The sequence below is a fragment of the Macadamia integrifolia genome, chromosome 11 (assembly GCF_013358625.1).
Source record: "Macadamia integrifolia cultivar HAES 741 chromosome 11, SCU_Mint_v3, whole genome shotgun sequence".
Lineage (NCBI taxonomy): Eukaryota > Viridiplantae > Streptophyta > Magnoliopsida > Proteales > Proteaceae > Macadamia > Macadamia integrifolia.
Genome location: NC_056567.1, coordinates 30,749,633 through 30,766,715, shown reverse-complemented (window position 1 = coordinate 30,766,715; position 17,083 = coordinate 30,749,633). Strand labels below are relative to the sequence as shown.

General features: G+C 38.5%; 1 protein-coding gene across 6 annotated transcripts in view; it reads right to left on the bottom strand.

Annotated features, from left to right (window-relative positions):
* Positions 1–318: 318 nt before the first annotated feature.
* The window catches only part of LOC122093454 (katanin p80 WD40 repeat-containing subunit B1 homolog KTN80.2-like), a 34,152-nt gene continuing 17,387 nt past the window's right edge, over positions 319–17,083 (bottom strand). For 3 of the 6 annotated variants that reach the window (XR_006144454.1, XR_006144455.1, XR_006144458.1), the window contains 14 exons: positions 17,000–17,070; positions 9,292–9,366; positions 9,060–9,203; positions 8,746–8,920; positions 7,139–7,669; positions 6,819–6,872; positions 6,590–6,723; positions 5,169–5,300; positions 4,651–4,725; positions 4,413–4,525; positions 3,042–3,158; positions 2,857–2,925; positions 713–831; positions 319–577 (listed from right to left, as the gene is read on the bottom strand). Coding sequence is in view for 1 of the 6 variants with exons in the window: in XM_042663804.1 (XP_042519738.1) it covers positions 771–831; positions 2,857–2,925; positions 3,042–3,158; positions 4,413–4,525; positions 4,651–4,725; positions 5,169–5,300; positions 6,590–6,723; positions 6,819–6,872; positions 7,139–7,669; positions 8,746–8,920; positions 9,060–9,203; positions 9,292–9,366; positions 17,000–17,070 (1,751 nt within the window). In the remaining 5 variants the exon portion in view is untranslated. Of the gene's footprint in view, positions 832–2,856; positions 2,926–3,041; positions 3,159–4,412; positions 4,526–4,650; positions 4,726–5,168; positions 5,301–6,589; positions 6,724–6,818; positions 6,873–7,138; positions 7,670–8,745; positions 8,921–9,059; positions 9,204–9,291; positions 9,367–16,999; positions 17,071–17,083 lie in introns of all 6 variants that reach the window. The other 3 variants (XR_006144456.1, XR_006144457.1, XM_042663804.1) reach the window with 3 other exon arrangements.

The window sequence follows — 17,083 nt, the reverse complement described above, 5'->3', positions numbered from 1 at the left end:
CTATCACGATGGGGACACTACTATCATGAGTAGCCTTCGACAACATGTAAACAGGGGGCCTAGGAGTTACCTTTCCACAAACTTTGGACAGGATATAGATGCCATGGGTTGATTTTTGTGCCGACCAGATAAACTTACCTAGTTGGGCTGTCCACCTATACTTCTCTATCTTAAAATCATAGATCTTTTGCTCCATGGTGTTCTCAACTAGTATCCATTTAATATAGAATGCCTTTCAGGTCAGACTTATTCGACTCTGTATCTGGGATAACTTAAACAAGACTGCAGGAAGCTACACCCAAAATCCATAAGAGGCAGTTTCAAAGAATTTATAAATTTATTTCCTTTTAAGGTTGTAAGAACAGTACAGATACAAAATTTCATACAATGTACAAACAAATCAAGCCCAAGATACATGCACAGCTTGAACCAGATCAGAACAAATGGCCACCAGAGAATCCCCAGATCATCACAATTAGAAAACGTCTTGCCATGATGATTCATTGCTTGCTTACATGAGCAGTTGCAGCAGTGTGAACAACCTATTTGGTTTGATTACCAAGAACAGAAGCCAACACTGGAAAAGATAGAAGAGTCAAAACTAGGGAATGGGAGAAACCAAGATGAGCGAATTGACACAGATTTGCAGACTCTACTTCAGTGAAAAGTTTGTCTAATTAATTATCCTATTGAAAATGTAACAAGGAACTACCATGACATTAGCCACTCAAGTAGGAATGAAATCAATATAAGGGGGCAGCAGTAGCAGGCTATGGTTCCTGAAGAAGAATATGCAATTCCTGGGCACATCTGGTTAGCGACCCACCCCGCCTGCACCAGAAGAAAAAATGGAAAGATTATTAAAATCAAGATTGCAAGGTTAAGCTCCATAAACATTTTTCTCTTGTAGTTAAAATAACAGTAATGTATCAGATGAAATGAAACCCACAAGATGCTTTTAATTCTTAAAAAAAAAAAAAATAAATAAAAAACCCTCAGTTGTGGTTTACAATAGAAAAACCAAAATAGTTATGCCTTCATCCACAATATGGCTTTAATTGTAAAAAAATTATAAAAATTAGTCGTGGTTTACAATAGAAAAACCAAAATAGTTATGCCTGTGTAGATATGCATCTCAACGCTAGAAAAATTCAACTATACTACTGTCCCAAAGGTAGACTGAACCCTCATGAAATTAAAGTTCAAATGGTCAAAATAATTGTTTTAACCTGTCCAGTTCAAACATTAAACTGTGAAGACTGCTCTATAGTTTGAATTACACAATACGTGTGCCATTTTCACGCAAACTGTGAAGAGAGAGAGAGAGGAACTAATCATAGTTTTTAAGGCGACGCCTTACCAGCGCCTTGGCGCTGATAAGGTCTAGAGATGGTAAGGCAGTGCTCCGCCTTACATGAAGTGGCGCCTTATGTTTTTTTTTTTTTTTTTTTTTTAAACACATTTTTAAATTACTTGATGAAGATTCCTAATATAGATTTTTTATTAGTAGGTGTATGATTTTGTTAACACTTGAGATGTATGGGATCAGCTTTACTCCACCAAAAATAACCAAAACAAACAAAACAAAAACACGATTCACAAACAGGGTTTGGATTTTGTCAAGGGTTTTAAGAAAAGGCTTTGAAAAGGAATCAAAGAACAAGGAAGAACCACTTATCTAGGCAACCATTTTGCTCCGGCAGCGGTGAATTTGCTCCAGCAGTGGTGAGCTTCATTCTTTCTTGACAAGAGTAAAAATATAGTGGATGACCTTAGGGCTTAGACACTCATTTTGACATCATAGAGATAAGTATAATAAATACTTGTATTTTTTATGTCTTCTTTTCTTTATATTTATAATTTATGTATTTATATTATATGTTAATATGTTATGATGATTGATGATTGATGATTGATGAAGATGAACTTAGTTTATTCACTTTATTGATTTGTTTTCTTGATGAATATCTTACATTGGTATGAATATGAACCTTTAATATTTATTTAACATATGAGTAATAGGATTCAACTAGGATTTGAGCCAAATAGATTGATTTTATAAAAATATTACACAGGAACGTTTTAGTCGATAAGGCGACGCTTTATGCCCGCCTTATCGTTAAGGTGCTCCGAAAGACCCTCAAACGCCTCCGTCGCCTTACCGCCTTAAAAACTATGGAACTAATAGTTAATTTCCATGGCCTTGGACTGTAAGCTCCACATTTAGACATCAAACAATCCACATGTAATTTTTCCCACCAAAACAAATGACCTACAATCCACATAGATAGCAATGACGCAATGGTGCTCAACCAATTGTATACACTGTTCATAAATCACCACATCTCAATAGCCCGAATCATTTATCTTTTACAATTTCGGAACAACTATTTTTTTGGGTGATACAAAGACGATGAAACTAGTAGAATGAATGATTAAGCAGACAAGTTAACGTTTCGAACACGCCAACATAAATAGCTGTTGCTGCTTTGGTATATTTATGAACCACAAGCAGTAAACCCAAGAACTTTGGAGCACAGACGCAGACAAGAATAAGAAAAATTTAGAAAGCATGGTCTTGAGATTGGGGAAATTAAGTAACTCAAAAACTCCAAATATAAAATGTCAGAAACTGCATGCATGATTTCAGAATGAATAATGTATATTCTACAACATAATAAAAGCACTTCAAGCAGAATCAAACTGGAAGAAGTGCATGCTCTGAAATTAGAGTTCAGGCTCAGTAGGAGAACCCACTATTAAGTTGATCCACGAGTTAAACTTTGATGTTTACAAGAGAAACTCGAAAATATTTTAACCAAATCCACACAAAACAATTCAAGAAACCTTATGTACCTCGACAGCGAAGGAAGAACCTGCTTGATCTTTTGCAACTGGATAAAGCACTGGTTGCAGCAATCCCGCCTGTGCTCATTTTATTCATATGCCATCAATCATATGAAGCCAAACAGAAAACTAGAAGGAATAAAAGGTTTAAACAAAAAAAATAAAATAAAACAAAACAATATAAGAAGTGTAACCTGTGCTCCGCATGAAGATCAACCCCAACAGATGGAGACGCTGACAAAGTCGAACGGATTACAGGCCAAAAGACCATCACAAGCTTCAATATCATTTCCAATGAGACACTTACATGCCTGAACGTTTACAAAATAAAAAGGTTTACCTACAACTGTTAATTTTTTTAACTCAGACAAAACTAAAAGTAGAAGAGCATCCACTTAGTCTATTATATCATTGAACAAATTATTAAATTTACATGGATATATAATGTCAAAATTTTATCTCATTGACATTCTTAAATGTGCATCCATTCAGTCTTGTGTCTATGAATCAAGGGTTTAACGATATTCACTTTTCCTTGACCTTTGGTTTAAAAGAGAGCGACATCAAACATATCAAAGAAACTATTCCGGTCATTCAAATTTGTCATAGAGCTTGTACCAAAAAAAATTTGTCATAGAACAGTGTTGTATTCTTGGTACAAGTTCTAATCAAATCCCTTTCATTTATTTATATATTGATTAACGAACCTAATTAAGCCCTTCATGATTATGTCAACTCCTCTGACCTATCTTCACCCACTAACCTACAAAAATGTCCCACCACCCCAAAAAAGAATAACCCCCCCCCCATCCGACAAAGATTGTCAAGTTTAACAAATCACTTTTTAAAGAAAGTTTGTTACTGCATTGATTACCTAAAAATTTTTCATTGATCTTCCAAAATTACCCTTCATAGATTTACTATCACTACATTAAATTCTACTTCCTCCCTCCCTCTTTTAATGCACTAAACAAACTGGGGGGTTCCTTTAGCAAAGTGTTGTGGCGACCAAAGTAGGCAACATGGTCATGATAATAATTGAATCAATATTTTGCCAGCTGTTCCTAGGTTTCAGAAAGAAAAGAATTCTTTTTGTCAGTTCATTTTAATATTAGGGCATGTACCAACTATGCATTATTGTTCAACCTTAATAAGTACAACATGGCAGTTTTTTGGGGCCCAAGTTTGGTAGGCATTTTGACAATATCATTATGCATGGCGAAAATTTCAAACCAAATTTGGTTTGACATTTTGGGGCTGGTGGCCATATGGTTGAGATAAGCCACCAAATTTGATAAGTAGTGGCTCCGAAGCTACCAATGGTCACCCTGCTAAATCATCAATCCACATGGTGAAAATGGCAAGCATGCAGGAAATATTTTGCAAAAAGAGGGAGTATTTTTATGATGATTTGCTCACTTATGCTGAGGAACTGGTGTCATTCAGCCAACTGAGGTATATTATCCCAACAAATGTACAAGGCACAAAGGTAGTAGTAACCTCAGGTTAAATATAACTCCTAAAACTAACCATGATGCATTCCAACCCAATTCATTCATTTTTACCTGTCAATTTTGCTGTCCAATAAGCCTGTAAGCACAGGCAACAAGCAAGAGAATAGATCCAAGGTAAAAATGCCCATTTTCTCCATCAGAACACTGATCAAATCAGCTTGCACCTACACCGAGAACAGGATATTGATGAGTATTAGACAAGAGAACTATATATTCAACAAAGCCACCAGTAACCACATGTCAAAACCAAATATCAGAAACACATTGCTTCCTTGAATAGAATACATACAGAATGATCAGGCAACTTCCCCATAGCATTGATAGCACTCTTAGTGTCATTCCTTTCCCAACAGTGCCGCACCATCTGCAAATCTAGGTTAGAACTAACATTCTCCAAAATTTGAAGCTAAATAATACTAATACTGATGCTTATGATGACAAATCTGATGCAAGGAACAGAATAACATAGGCATGAAAACTGGAAAGCAATATTTCAAACAAAACCACCAGAATCTGTCAATTATCTGGCACGATGCATAAATAGTTCTTAAAAAAAGGGTGCACTCAGTGCACAAGGCTCCCTCCGCTGTGGTCTGGGGTGGGTCATAATGTATAAATGTTTAGTGTCTCCAAATACCAGGTCTTCCAAGGTTATCATCTAAAACATCAAAACCGAACCCACTCAGGGCTAGGTAGCTTCTCGCTACTAGCAATATGGGATAGCAAGCCTTGGACATTAAACTCATACTATGCAATTCCATTGCTCAATAAAATCCCACTGCCATACACAAGAGACACTGAAATTACCTGTAATTTAGTGAGGCGAGATCGCAGAGTACTTAAGAATATATCATGATTTTGTAATAGGCCTTCGACTAGATTTAGATCCTCACTGTCTGCAGATGTTGATTCCCTTCCAGAAGTTTGAGGTTGTCCACTCTGTCATCAAAAACATCCTAACAAAACTGAGTGTATTCATTTGACTAAATCTGTAAACTATAATCATTTGGAAAAATCTGTAAACTATCATTGTATGTGATTGTTATAGCCTTGTGTTTCCCACAGGACCCGGATTTGACTCCTGCTTTGGTTGCTGAATCAAATCAGGATGGCCAAATGTACTGGTTTACATCAAATAACTGGAGGAGGCTATCATTTAAGAAGAGACTCAACTAAGCAGTGCTTTGATAAAACCAATTCAGAATGTAAAGAACTTGTAAAAAAGGGAGATAAGTCGAGGGCAAGGATGCCTACATATACAAAAAGATGACCCATCTAAAATAGGTCTCTGGCTAACCATACAATTAGGTATCCAAAAAATACTAATAACTAAACTAAAACTAAAATGGCATTCTTTAATTTAAAAATCCCATCTGGAAAACAGCTATGCTCCATTCCCTTCAAAGTCTTTCAAAAGGAGATGCCTGAAAGAGTAAGGTAATGCTAGTCATCCCTCTAACTCCTATCAATTACAAGAGCGCATGACACCAAGCAATAGGGTCTTAAAGACCAATTATTATTTGCAGGGTAGTATAACCTAAATCAATCTGCAGGATACAACTACTTTATTATAAAGGATACTACTTGGTAATTGCAATATACCCAACGCACACATGGAAGATCTAGAACACAATCTCAATGAGATAACCTAAACATTGAACAGTGAAAATTTAAATAAATTTTGCTTCCAACTATCCAAAAGAATGCATTGAAAAAAAAAAAAAACACATTGGTTGGTTAATTCAAATCAAGACCAGATGCATGATATGATGATAATGAGTATAGTGCTTTTTTCCCCCTTTGTTTTTCCTGATTTTTCTCTCTGGTCAGGTCATAGGTGACTATGAATACAGCTTAAATGCCACTGTATAACCTGTAAAAGTTGCTATAGCACTCTGTTAATTTTTGAAGAAGAAGCTTAAATGTCATTGTATAATCAGTAAAAGGAGCCGTGGCACCCTATTAATTCTCTTTTGAAGAAGAAGCACCAAGTGGCCATACTATTTCATGAATTACACATAGTAAACAACACTTAACAAACACAGTATCCATCTCACCAAAAAACAAAAAAGCGAACACAGTATCCATAGCACCATAAAATATGAAAAACATACTCATAGAATAATGAGATCCACCTTAAAAAAAATTCCCGAATTATCTTTCAAAAAAAAAAAAAGAGAAGAATTTGTAAAAGCTTCAGATTTAAAAGATAAATAAATATATATTACCTGTACAGCAGGTGGTGTACGAGCTTCAGATATCACATTAGATGGATTAGTTGACAAATCTTCACTGCTAGTACATATTTCCCTCTTTTCCCACCTCTCAACTAAAGAGCGAGTTCTTCCTGGTACAACTGCCACTGCCAAATCAGGGGACTAAAATAATCAAGCTCCATCCAGACTATTGAATCCAGAGTAACTACATAATCAAAATTCCTAAAATTCCAGGGTATACCTCCATTAATAATCTTGACAGAGTTATTTCCATTGTTACTGAGTGCTTCGCTGCCTGGTAAAACAAAACCTTATAGTTAAGAAACGAAGTTTCCTACATTAGGGCCTTAGGCATCAAAGAGACTAGGGAACAGATGGAAAAAAAAAAAAAAAAAAACTCAACCTAAAAATACTTCAGTGCATCGGTTTTTTGTCAATAAATTTATCAGACTTCAGAGGTTCACTGGTAATTAATGAACTAAGAAATGAACGCTATTTGTTTGCAAGACGATGTAAATATCAATTTAGAAGGTGGTGTTAGGGAAATTATGAATAACATACATTTTTCTTGGTCTGAGACTGAGGGTGTTTTAGGAGACAAAATCTTTTCAAACTTCTCTGCAACATGCATGATTGTTGAGTTGCTTGCCTCAACCGTTCCTGTTACGTCATCTTTTGCAAAAAAACTGAAACTGAACTTTGGTGACTCAATCACACTATCTGAACCACTTTTCTTGCTGGTAGGAGATTCAGATTCAACTGCTAATGACAAGTGTCCCATGTCACATTTGCTACTTGCTGACCTCCGATGGGTTGGCTTGACCAACTTATCAGGGCTGGTTTTCCCACTGGATACAGATTCTCTTCTATAATTGGATGCATTTTCTCCTGCAGGACTGTTTCTAGGTACAACAAGAGGCACAGCAAAAGGTCTACTAGTTACTTCACTCCTGGTTCTTCTTTGCACCGCCATTGCTGGACGAATCTTTGGAGCTGAAGGATGACCGGTTTCCTCAGAATCCCGGGATACAACCACCTTTGGAGACTTGGTCGATCTACTCCTTTGTAGATTACTAGGTATACCATTGGTAGCTTTTACATGAAATAACATGACAAATGAAATAAGAAAATAGTCATTAAGGAGAATTCAGCATCAGAGAACTACAGACTACTTTTATCTTATAATATTTATTTATTTCTACAAGAACTAAAAGCAAAACATAGGTGCAAGTTCATGCATGAGAAAAATCAATCCCATCACTTAGAGAAACTCTATAATCAGCACAAATTGAAACGTGTTTTTTCGTCAAATGTGAGTCTTCTCTCACAAGTGCGCCAGTTCTACATACACAAGGACGCAAAAAGAACAATGAAGGGGAATCCATTAACTAGGGAAGAGTGGATAAGACAAGATGGACTAAATTTTACTCATCTAAAGTTGCATACAATGCACCATTTCTTGGATAGAACCTCAAAAATTCAGTGGATGATATTAATTATAATTCAAAACCATCTAATATATATATATATATATATATATAGAACACTCACAACATAGTATGTAAACATTCTCATCCAAAAGAATATATTAATTGAACAATACAGATTGGAAAGTTGATTATTCCCCAAGTATCTCTATGACCAATGTTGCGAGAGTGAGACCTACAAGCTCCAAACCAAGATTCTACATCTCAGGTTTCGACCTTGGCCAACACCAAAACTTAGGTCGAAATTTCCGAACCTGGTCGAAACCAGGTGGTTTTGGGGCAAAATTCGACATTTCATGGGCTGATCAAAACTACTCGTAACTGGGCTGGTCAAAACTGGTCAAAAATTGGTATTTTCCAGTCGAAATGGATTGAAACTACCGAAATGTATGAAATATCGACAAACCAGTTACATTTTGGTTTTGACCATGGTTTCGTCTTGGTCCATACGAAACAGTGAAATTTCGGTCGAGACTACGAGTTTTGACTGAGATTTTGAACCATGCTCCAAACCCCCGATGGTGTAGCTAGTAGATGCAAGCAGAAGTACAAAAGCAACAACCCACCCCCCCCCCCCCAAAAAAAAAAAAAACCTAATAATGCACCAAAGGTGGATATTCACATTAAAAGGAATTAGATGCTATCACTATGGGTATCACATGGAAAAAATAAAAGACTTACAATCCACATAGATGTTCTTTATTTCTATTGCATCATCGTCCTCTTGCATGGTCAACAGACCAGTATTAGATTTCAAACTACCACCCACTTTCTGCACAAGAGTATCCTGTATATCAAATTTCTGCCTCATCTGGCTATTTAATCTGGGTACATCACCTCCATATGGTCCAATGAGCTGACACAGAGATGTAAAACGGGATAAACTTATTCAACAATTGAAATATAGGGGGAGAACAACAAAATAAAGTTCATACTGGCAATAAAACAATATATTTTGGAATTTAGTGGGATGAAAGGGACCAAAAAAACGATACCGAAATATCTGCAACCCACACTCCAACACAGTTCCGATAGTAAGAGCAACCCAAAAGTTTTCCTTCATGAATACAGAGGTCACCCAATGTAGACCACCCGATATCAACAGCACCATGACATATTATGGGCTCCCATGAGAAAACCTAGATTTTGATCAAGCATAGATAATGTGAAACACTATTTATGGGCAGTTGAATTAACCACAAATCATATTAGGGAAAAAGCCCATGCCTTTAAACTATCATCCAACCCACAAAACAAGGTCCTTCCATCAGGATGAAAGGTCATAGAGCGTACACCAGTTTCCTGAGAACGAAGCAAGAATATCATTAGGATATCCGATGAAAAAAATGCTTAACTTTACCTCATTGATTAAATGCGACCATGGATACTATGTAACTAACAAATGAAGTACAGGAAACAACGATAGATCACCAGGTAAAACTAGAAGCTACAAGAACAGACACAAAACAAGCAAAAGTGAAAATGGATGCAATATTGACAGGAAATTGTACTTCTAAAGAATCAACGATAACAAGCAACTCATAGAGATATTGTATGGCCAAAAATAACCAACGGTTTCCAACTGATGATCTGTCTGTAAAGGACTCAAACTTGTGAATTTGCCTTTAACAGACCATAGATGAGTGACAATTAGAATCTCAAGTTGTGTTTCACATAAGCCAATGTTCAAAGGATTACTGGCTCGAATAGTTGAATGCTTACTCATTAATTTTCTATTTTACAATATTTATTTATTTTTAATTATTTTTGGGTTTATTCCGAAATTTCTGTCCACAAACTCATCAACATTAAAGACAATGCACTATGTACATGTACCAAACCCCCCCCCCACCCCCCCAAAAAAAAGGTCTAGTGACGGTTGATATCTTTCTTTGGGCTTTACGTTATGTGGATATATAGTAGTTTATCTGTATCCCCATACATGGAATTAGGAAGCACTTTTAAGTTGTCTGCTCGTACTTGCTTGATGTTATCTTTTTGCCCGTTTCTGTCCTCCCCCCCACCCCCACCCCCAAAAAAATGATGTCATCTGCAGTTATTGATGATTTATCTCATTTGCAAGGAAAAAACACTGGTTCCTAGGTTGAATGTTGTTCCATTGGAGTTCTAGGTTAGCCATGATGTCACAGGGCACCTTGCAAAGACTTTTTTAAAAGAACATCTATTGTGGGTTCTTAGGATGTCTTAGCAGTTTTCCACTTTTCCCGACATAGAACTAAAGTAAAAGTCTATAACTCAATAAAAGAAAGAGCCCAGAATGATCTGCAAGGACAATGGCATGAGCCTGTCAAGATTTGAATTCAAAAAGGGGAAGAAATTCAACATGGCAGGACTGTGGCCGTGAACTTGAAGCCCAAGGGTGGCTCTTCACAAGATACAATAAGAATTTCCAGGTATTCATACACTTTCTGAAGCACTTCTAGGTGAACCAGTAGCTTGGTCAGTTTGACAACATCAAGATCTTTCCTGGAACCACTGCTTCAATATTTTCACTGGTTCTTGAGTTCCAACTTCATAGAAGATCGTATTATCCTGGTAAGTGGTTGCATCAATCTACTAAAATAATTTTGAGAGATGCAAATTCGGGGAGCCACAATGGCATGCTGTCCACCCAGTTATAACAGTCGGTTGAAGTGAGACAAATAAGATCATATTTGTAGCTTCAGACAAAGGGTACTATTCGAAGCAATGCTTGAGACAGAAAACAAAAGTATGAGTTGTCACCATTGAGTCAAACTCAATCCATCCCCCCTCCATTTAAATTGAAACATACTTCAATCTCCAAGAACATATCAGAAGATTATTATTGGATGAACAAGAACTTATGACTACAACCTTAATGAAAGTCAATTCAATCATTTTAAAACCCTATAATGTTGCTTATACTACTCTTCGAAATTAGAACAGATGGCTGGTGAAATCTTGTTACCTAGGGCTGCTCCCATGATCTAGGGAGATGCTACCTCAACAGCTTCGTTTCGCCTTGATCGATCTTTGGGTCTATATATATGGTTTGCCACTGCATTTGCACACAACAGGGGCTGGTCACCGCATTGCTAAACGCATCAGAATCTTTAAAGATGCCCGCACTCCGACCTCTTTTCGGGATTTTAATAAAGCCCTTGCAGTAAGAGTGGAATTTCAGATCAGCGCTCCTCTGCGTGTTGGAATGCGAATATGTCTTGGTGAGAAAATTTGCTGTTGGGTTGAATTTCTTATGCAAAACTCCAGCTATTCTGTTTCTTTCGTGGAACGATCGGACATGATCAGCGTTGCTGTGGAAGCAAGGGTTTCTTTGATCAAGGCTTCCACTCAAATTTGTTCTGCCAACTCTCACCAGAACTGAGGAACAAGTGTTTTGAAACTATGTTTGGTAAGCTCTACGAGACCGACGGCAGCGGTCCAGATGCTGCTCTCAGAAAAATCTATTCTAATCCTTCATGAGCATCATTCTTCCCAGCTCCTCCCTGGTTTCTCAGGTGATGAGACTTTCCATAACTGGGAACAACATCTTGGCGGGCTCCTTCGATCCTTACTTCACCCAGAACCCTCTCTATTGTGCTGCCCACCGCCGTGGGTTAGCCCGCCGGCGGTTTTTCACGATGTGGCTTGGGAAATCCAGCGAGAAATCCATATGTCAGAGGCAGAAATTGTCCGATCAAGCCCTCAACAGATCCAAGATGGAAAATGTGCCATGTCAGCACCTATTGGAAACTTATCTTGGCAGCCCAAGGGCCAAACCTCAGAGATACATGGAGAAGACATAGCCCATAACCCAATCGCATGGACTGATGAGAGCTGCATGAACCCAGGTAGACTTGTGGAAAGTGTGTCTAACCCAGCTGGGAACCTGTCCTGTGGGCTAAGCTCATCTTTGGCAAGCCATATTGCCACAAAAAAACTGGCAACACCAAGCCCAAAGGCTTTGTTATCAGATATAGATAGACCCATTACAATCTCTTCTTTTGAGGACAGCAAAGACCAAGTGCCTTCCTTGAATCCTGATACAGTGGCCCCTAGTGGGATCAACCTTGCCAATACACCGACCCTTGAGTCACAGACACGGGCTCACTGGAACCAGAATGAGATGGCTTTGGCTCCGGCTTCCAAAATAGTGCTAATTACCACTAAGGAGAGCTTGAATAGTCAGTCTAAATCAACCTCTACTGTGATTATTGAAGAAGTGCTTGATGCTTCGAGCCCCGACACCACTGATTACAAGAAGCGTAGGGCTGTAGAAATGTCTAGCCCGGTTATCACTAATCTTAAGAAATTGAGAATATCCCCTTTCTTAAGCCCGGGTTGGGTGCCTGAGTTCCCTCCTTTGTCAAAATGGAACTCTCCAAAGCAGAAGCTTACAAGCAAAGCTCGTAGACGCCGACTAAATTTTTCTGATTCTTCTTCAACCTCCGCAGTTTCGTGGGATGCTCTGAGGGTTTGGGTGGCTACCCCAAAGCCATGAGTTTCTTGGTTTGGAACTGTCAGGGGTGTGGTCGACCTCTGACGGTTCAACATCTGAGCAAACTTTGCTCTTCAATAACACCCTGTTTGGTGACCCTTTTCGGAACCAAGCAGAAAAAAGAACATATGCTCAAGATAAAAAAGCGCTTGGGGTTCTCAAATAGTTTTTTCCTGGACCCCCAAGGTAAGTCAGATGGCATTTCTCTTTTTTGGTCCGATTCTATTACTCTATCCATTCTTTCGGCTACTAATAGAATTGTGGATGTGCATGTTACAACTTCTTTCCTTCCTTGTACTATACAGTTTTCTTTTGTTTATGGGGAACCCAAATCTGATCTTAGGGACAGATTCTGGGGTGAACTGGGCCAAGTAGGTCGTATGATTTCAGGCCCCTGGATGTGCCTTGGAGATTTTAACGAGGTGCCGAGCAGTGATGAAAAGTTTGGGGGTAGACAGAAGAGCTTATCTTCTTTTTCTGTATTCTTCTCTGTTATTACTTCTTGTGGACTAATGGAACTTAATTTTTCAAGGCCCCCGTTTTCATGGTCTAACAAGTGGAAAGGGCAAGACCTAATAATGGCAAGCATTGATAACGTGTTTGGCAACGATGAGTCATTTCGTCTCCTCAACCACATGGAGGTGCATCGTCATGCAATGTTGGCCTCAGAGAATACCCCCCTTGCTGTCCATCTTGTTCCTAAACAAAAATGGGGTCCTTCTCTGTTTCACTTTGAATCCAAATGGATCGGCCATCCGGAATTATCTTCTGTTGTTGATCAAGCCTGGGCCGAGCCTGTGGCTGGATCTGCTGCTTATAATGTTTTTTCTAAGATAAAGAGGTGTGGCTTTAACCTTAGGGGATGGAGTAATTCCAACTTCAGGAATAGTAGCAAGGAAATTACCAAACTAACAGCTGAACTAGAGAAAATCCAATCTGATCCTTTGTCTGCTTCTTTGCAGGATAAGGAGCTAGCGATCCGGTGTCAATTGGAGGATTTTATGTTTCAAGAGGAAAAATATTGGGCTCAAAGATCCCGAGTGCATTGGATTGGAGAAGGTGATAGAAACACAGCCTTTTTTCATGCTACTACTGCTAGAAAGCGACAATTTAACCGAATCACTCGCCTACAGTCACTTGAGGGTAATTGGATTTCTGATAAAAAAGATTTGGTATCTCTTATTTTGGATTACTTTTCTGATCTATATGCTTCTAGTAATCCTACAAATATTTCTAGTTTTATTTTTCATATCTAGCCCAAGATTTCTGCTAGCCAAAAATGATACTTTGTGCACCCCTTTTAGCCCGGATGAGATAAGGAAAGGCAGTTTTTCAGATTAAAGCTTTTAAAAGCCTTGGGATCGATGGTATGCCAGCGAAATTCTTCCATGTCCATTGGCACATCATCGGACCTGAGGTTGTTAAAGCTGTAAAATGGTTTTTCTCAACTGAGTACATGCTAAAAAGCTTCAACAGAACTGTTGTAGTCCTTATCCCAAAGCAAAAGCACCCCACAAACGTTTCCCATTATAGGCCCATAAGCCTTTGTTGTGTTTTCTATAAAATCATAGAAAAATGTTTGGTTAATAGACTCAAGCCTATCCTTAGTTCCCTCATAAATCCTGTCCAAAGTGCCTTCATCCCCAATAGATCCATTGCTGATAACATTTATGTTGCACATGAAGTTCTTCACCAAATGAAAATTCTAAGGCCAAAACTGGACTTATGGCTTTGAAACTTGACCTTAGCAAAGCTTATGACAAAATAGAATGGCCATTCCTCAAATCTGTGCTCTCTAGGCTAGGTTTTAATGTTGTGTGGGTTCAGTGGTTATGCAATGTGTTGCGACTGTTTCTTACAAATATTAAGTAAATGGATCGATTATTGGGGAACTGAAGCCTCAAAGGGGGCTAAGACAGGGCTGCCCGCTCAGCCCTTATCTTTTCATTATGTGCCAAGAGGCTCTTTCTGCTGCTTTTGACCATGCTCAAGCTTCTAGGGTTATCTCGAGCATCCATACTAATCGGGCTGGCCCTATTGTTTCACATTTACTATTTGCTGACGATTGCACGATATTTTCAAAATCCTCTAGCCTTGAGACTCATGGTATAATGAATATTCTGCATAACTATAGGAATGCTTCAGGACAAGAGGTTAACCTCTCTAAATCCAGTATTTTATTTAGCCCTTCTACCCCGGTCCAAACTAGGAGGGAGGTGGTTTTTTAACTGGATTTAAGGAAGTGCTAAACCATGGGAAATACCTAGGATTTGCCTTCGGAGTTTGGTAGGGCTAAAAGAACTTTATTTGCTAATATTGTGGAGCGTGTCCAGTCAAAGCTCTCTAGCTGGAAAGAAAACTTACTTTTGGCTGCTGGAAAAGAAATTTTGCTAAAATCTGTGATTACAGCCATTCCATCATTTGCCATGTCTATGTTTGCTTTACCTTTGAATATTTGTGAGGAGATTAATCGTCTAATGCGACAGTTTTGGTGGAAGGGGAACTCTGGCAGGGAGTTTTCTGGATCAGCTGGGCTCGTTTATGTGAAAGTAAGAAATGTGGTGGGTTGGGTTTTCGTGATTTAGCCAGTTTCAATCTAGCCCTTTTAGCTAGGCAATGTTGGAGGTTGATTCACAATGAGGATGCTTTGTGGGCCAGAATTCTTAAGGGAAAATATTTTCCAAACTCTTCTTTTCTAAATGCCCCTCTTAGGACTTCAGGGTCCTGAGCTTGGAAAAGCTTAGTTAAAGGTAGAAGTTTGCTCATTCAGGGACTTCGAAGATGCATCGGTAATGGTTCAGACACGCTTATCTACTCTGACCCATGGGTCCATTCTATAATTGGGGGAAGAATTATGTCTCCCCTTGTGAATCCTAATTTTACTAAAGTTTCAGATTTGATTACTCGGCAACATCTTTGGAATACCCCTTTAATTCAATCTATGTTTACTGATTCAGAATCTGTGGCTCTTCTTAAGATCCCTCTTCCTATCTTGGATAGAAAAGACAGCTTGATTTGGGGTCCTGCAAAAAATGGTAAGTTTTCAGTTAGGACTGCTTACTTTTGTGCTTTAAATTCTAAGTGCCTTGCTTCTGTCTCGTCTGATTTGTTGTGGAACATAATTTGGAAGCTGAATATTATTCCCAAGATCAAGTTGTTTGTTTAGAAATGTGCCTCTGATGCTTTAGCTTTTAAGCAGCTTCTTTTGCGCCGGAACTTGGTTGATAGCCCATTGTGCCCCATTTGTAAGTCCGATGAGGAATCGATTGTACATGCTTTCTTTCTATGTCCATTTGTGACAGCAAGCTGGTTTGCTTCTCCCCTCCGCTTTAATTCTCAAGAATTTAATGGATCTTTGTTTAAGGAATGGTTAAATTTTCTTTTTGTCAGATATATAGATGTTCCTGATAAAAAGGACTTTGATATAATTTGGTCATCACTCATTTGGCAGATCTGGAAAGCTAGGAACAAAGCAATTTTTGAGCTGGTGGAGCCGTCCCTCCCTAATACTATTCTTGCTTTCGACATCTCAATTGAGGAAGGACATTTGTACTGTGCTAATGCTGTGCCTGCTACCCCTGCTGCTCATCATTCAAGAGCTACTGTTTCCCCCCTTCTTCCCACTGTGTGCTGTTCACTGATGGGGCTTGGATCAGCCAATCTGCTAAGGGAAGTAGAGGGGTGACTATTAAAGCTGGTACGGGCTCATTTTTGGCTGCTCAATGCAGAGTGGGGCTTTCCTCTTCAGCTGCTACAGTGGACGCTGAAGCTATTAGAGATGGTCTAATGTCGGCTTTAAGTTTGGGAATCCGCTCTTTAGTTGTGCATTCCGATTGTTTAGCTATTGTTAATGCCATTTCAGGCAGTTTAGATCTTCTTGACTGATCTGCAAGGGTTGTTGTGGAAGACAATAGGCTTTTAGTTTCCTCTTTCTTCTCTATTTTCTTTTTGCATATTCCTCGTTCCACCAATGGAGAGGCTCACTTGTTAGCCAAAGGAGCTTTACGGCTGGGGATGTCGCGAACTTGGTGGAATTCTCCACCATTGCTGTTACAAACTGTATCAGGTAGGAGGTACTCCCCCTATCTTTTCTCTTAATAAAATTTTAGTTTTGTCCAAAAAAATTAGAACAGATATAGAAGGGAGAAAAAAAAGCCTTTTATTATTGTTATGCATTGAAGTTCCAAAAAATAGCCAGGTTAGTATGACAATGAATCTCTGACCACTAACTAAATAGCCATAAAGTGCAGTCCCTATTAAGCACACTGAAATAGCTCTAGATGCATATTACATCATTACCACCCAAAACTAAATACATAAATTTAGTCCATAAAACGAAACCTTGAGCTAATGCACCAGAAAATCAGAATATGAAATAATTTTTATAAGGGAGATCATCTCAATTAATTATTGTCAGAGAGTTCAGTTATGAATATAAGAGAATAACTGATATACCTCAGGTCCAGCAGATCCAATCAGTTCAAAGGTTTCTAGATCCCAGAACTTCACAGTCCTGTCCGCAGAACCTGGAAAGTAATT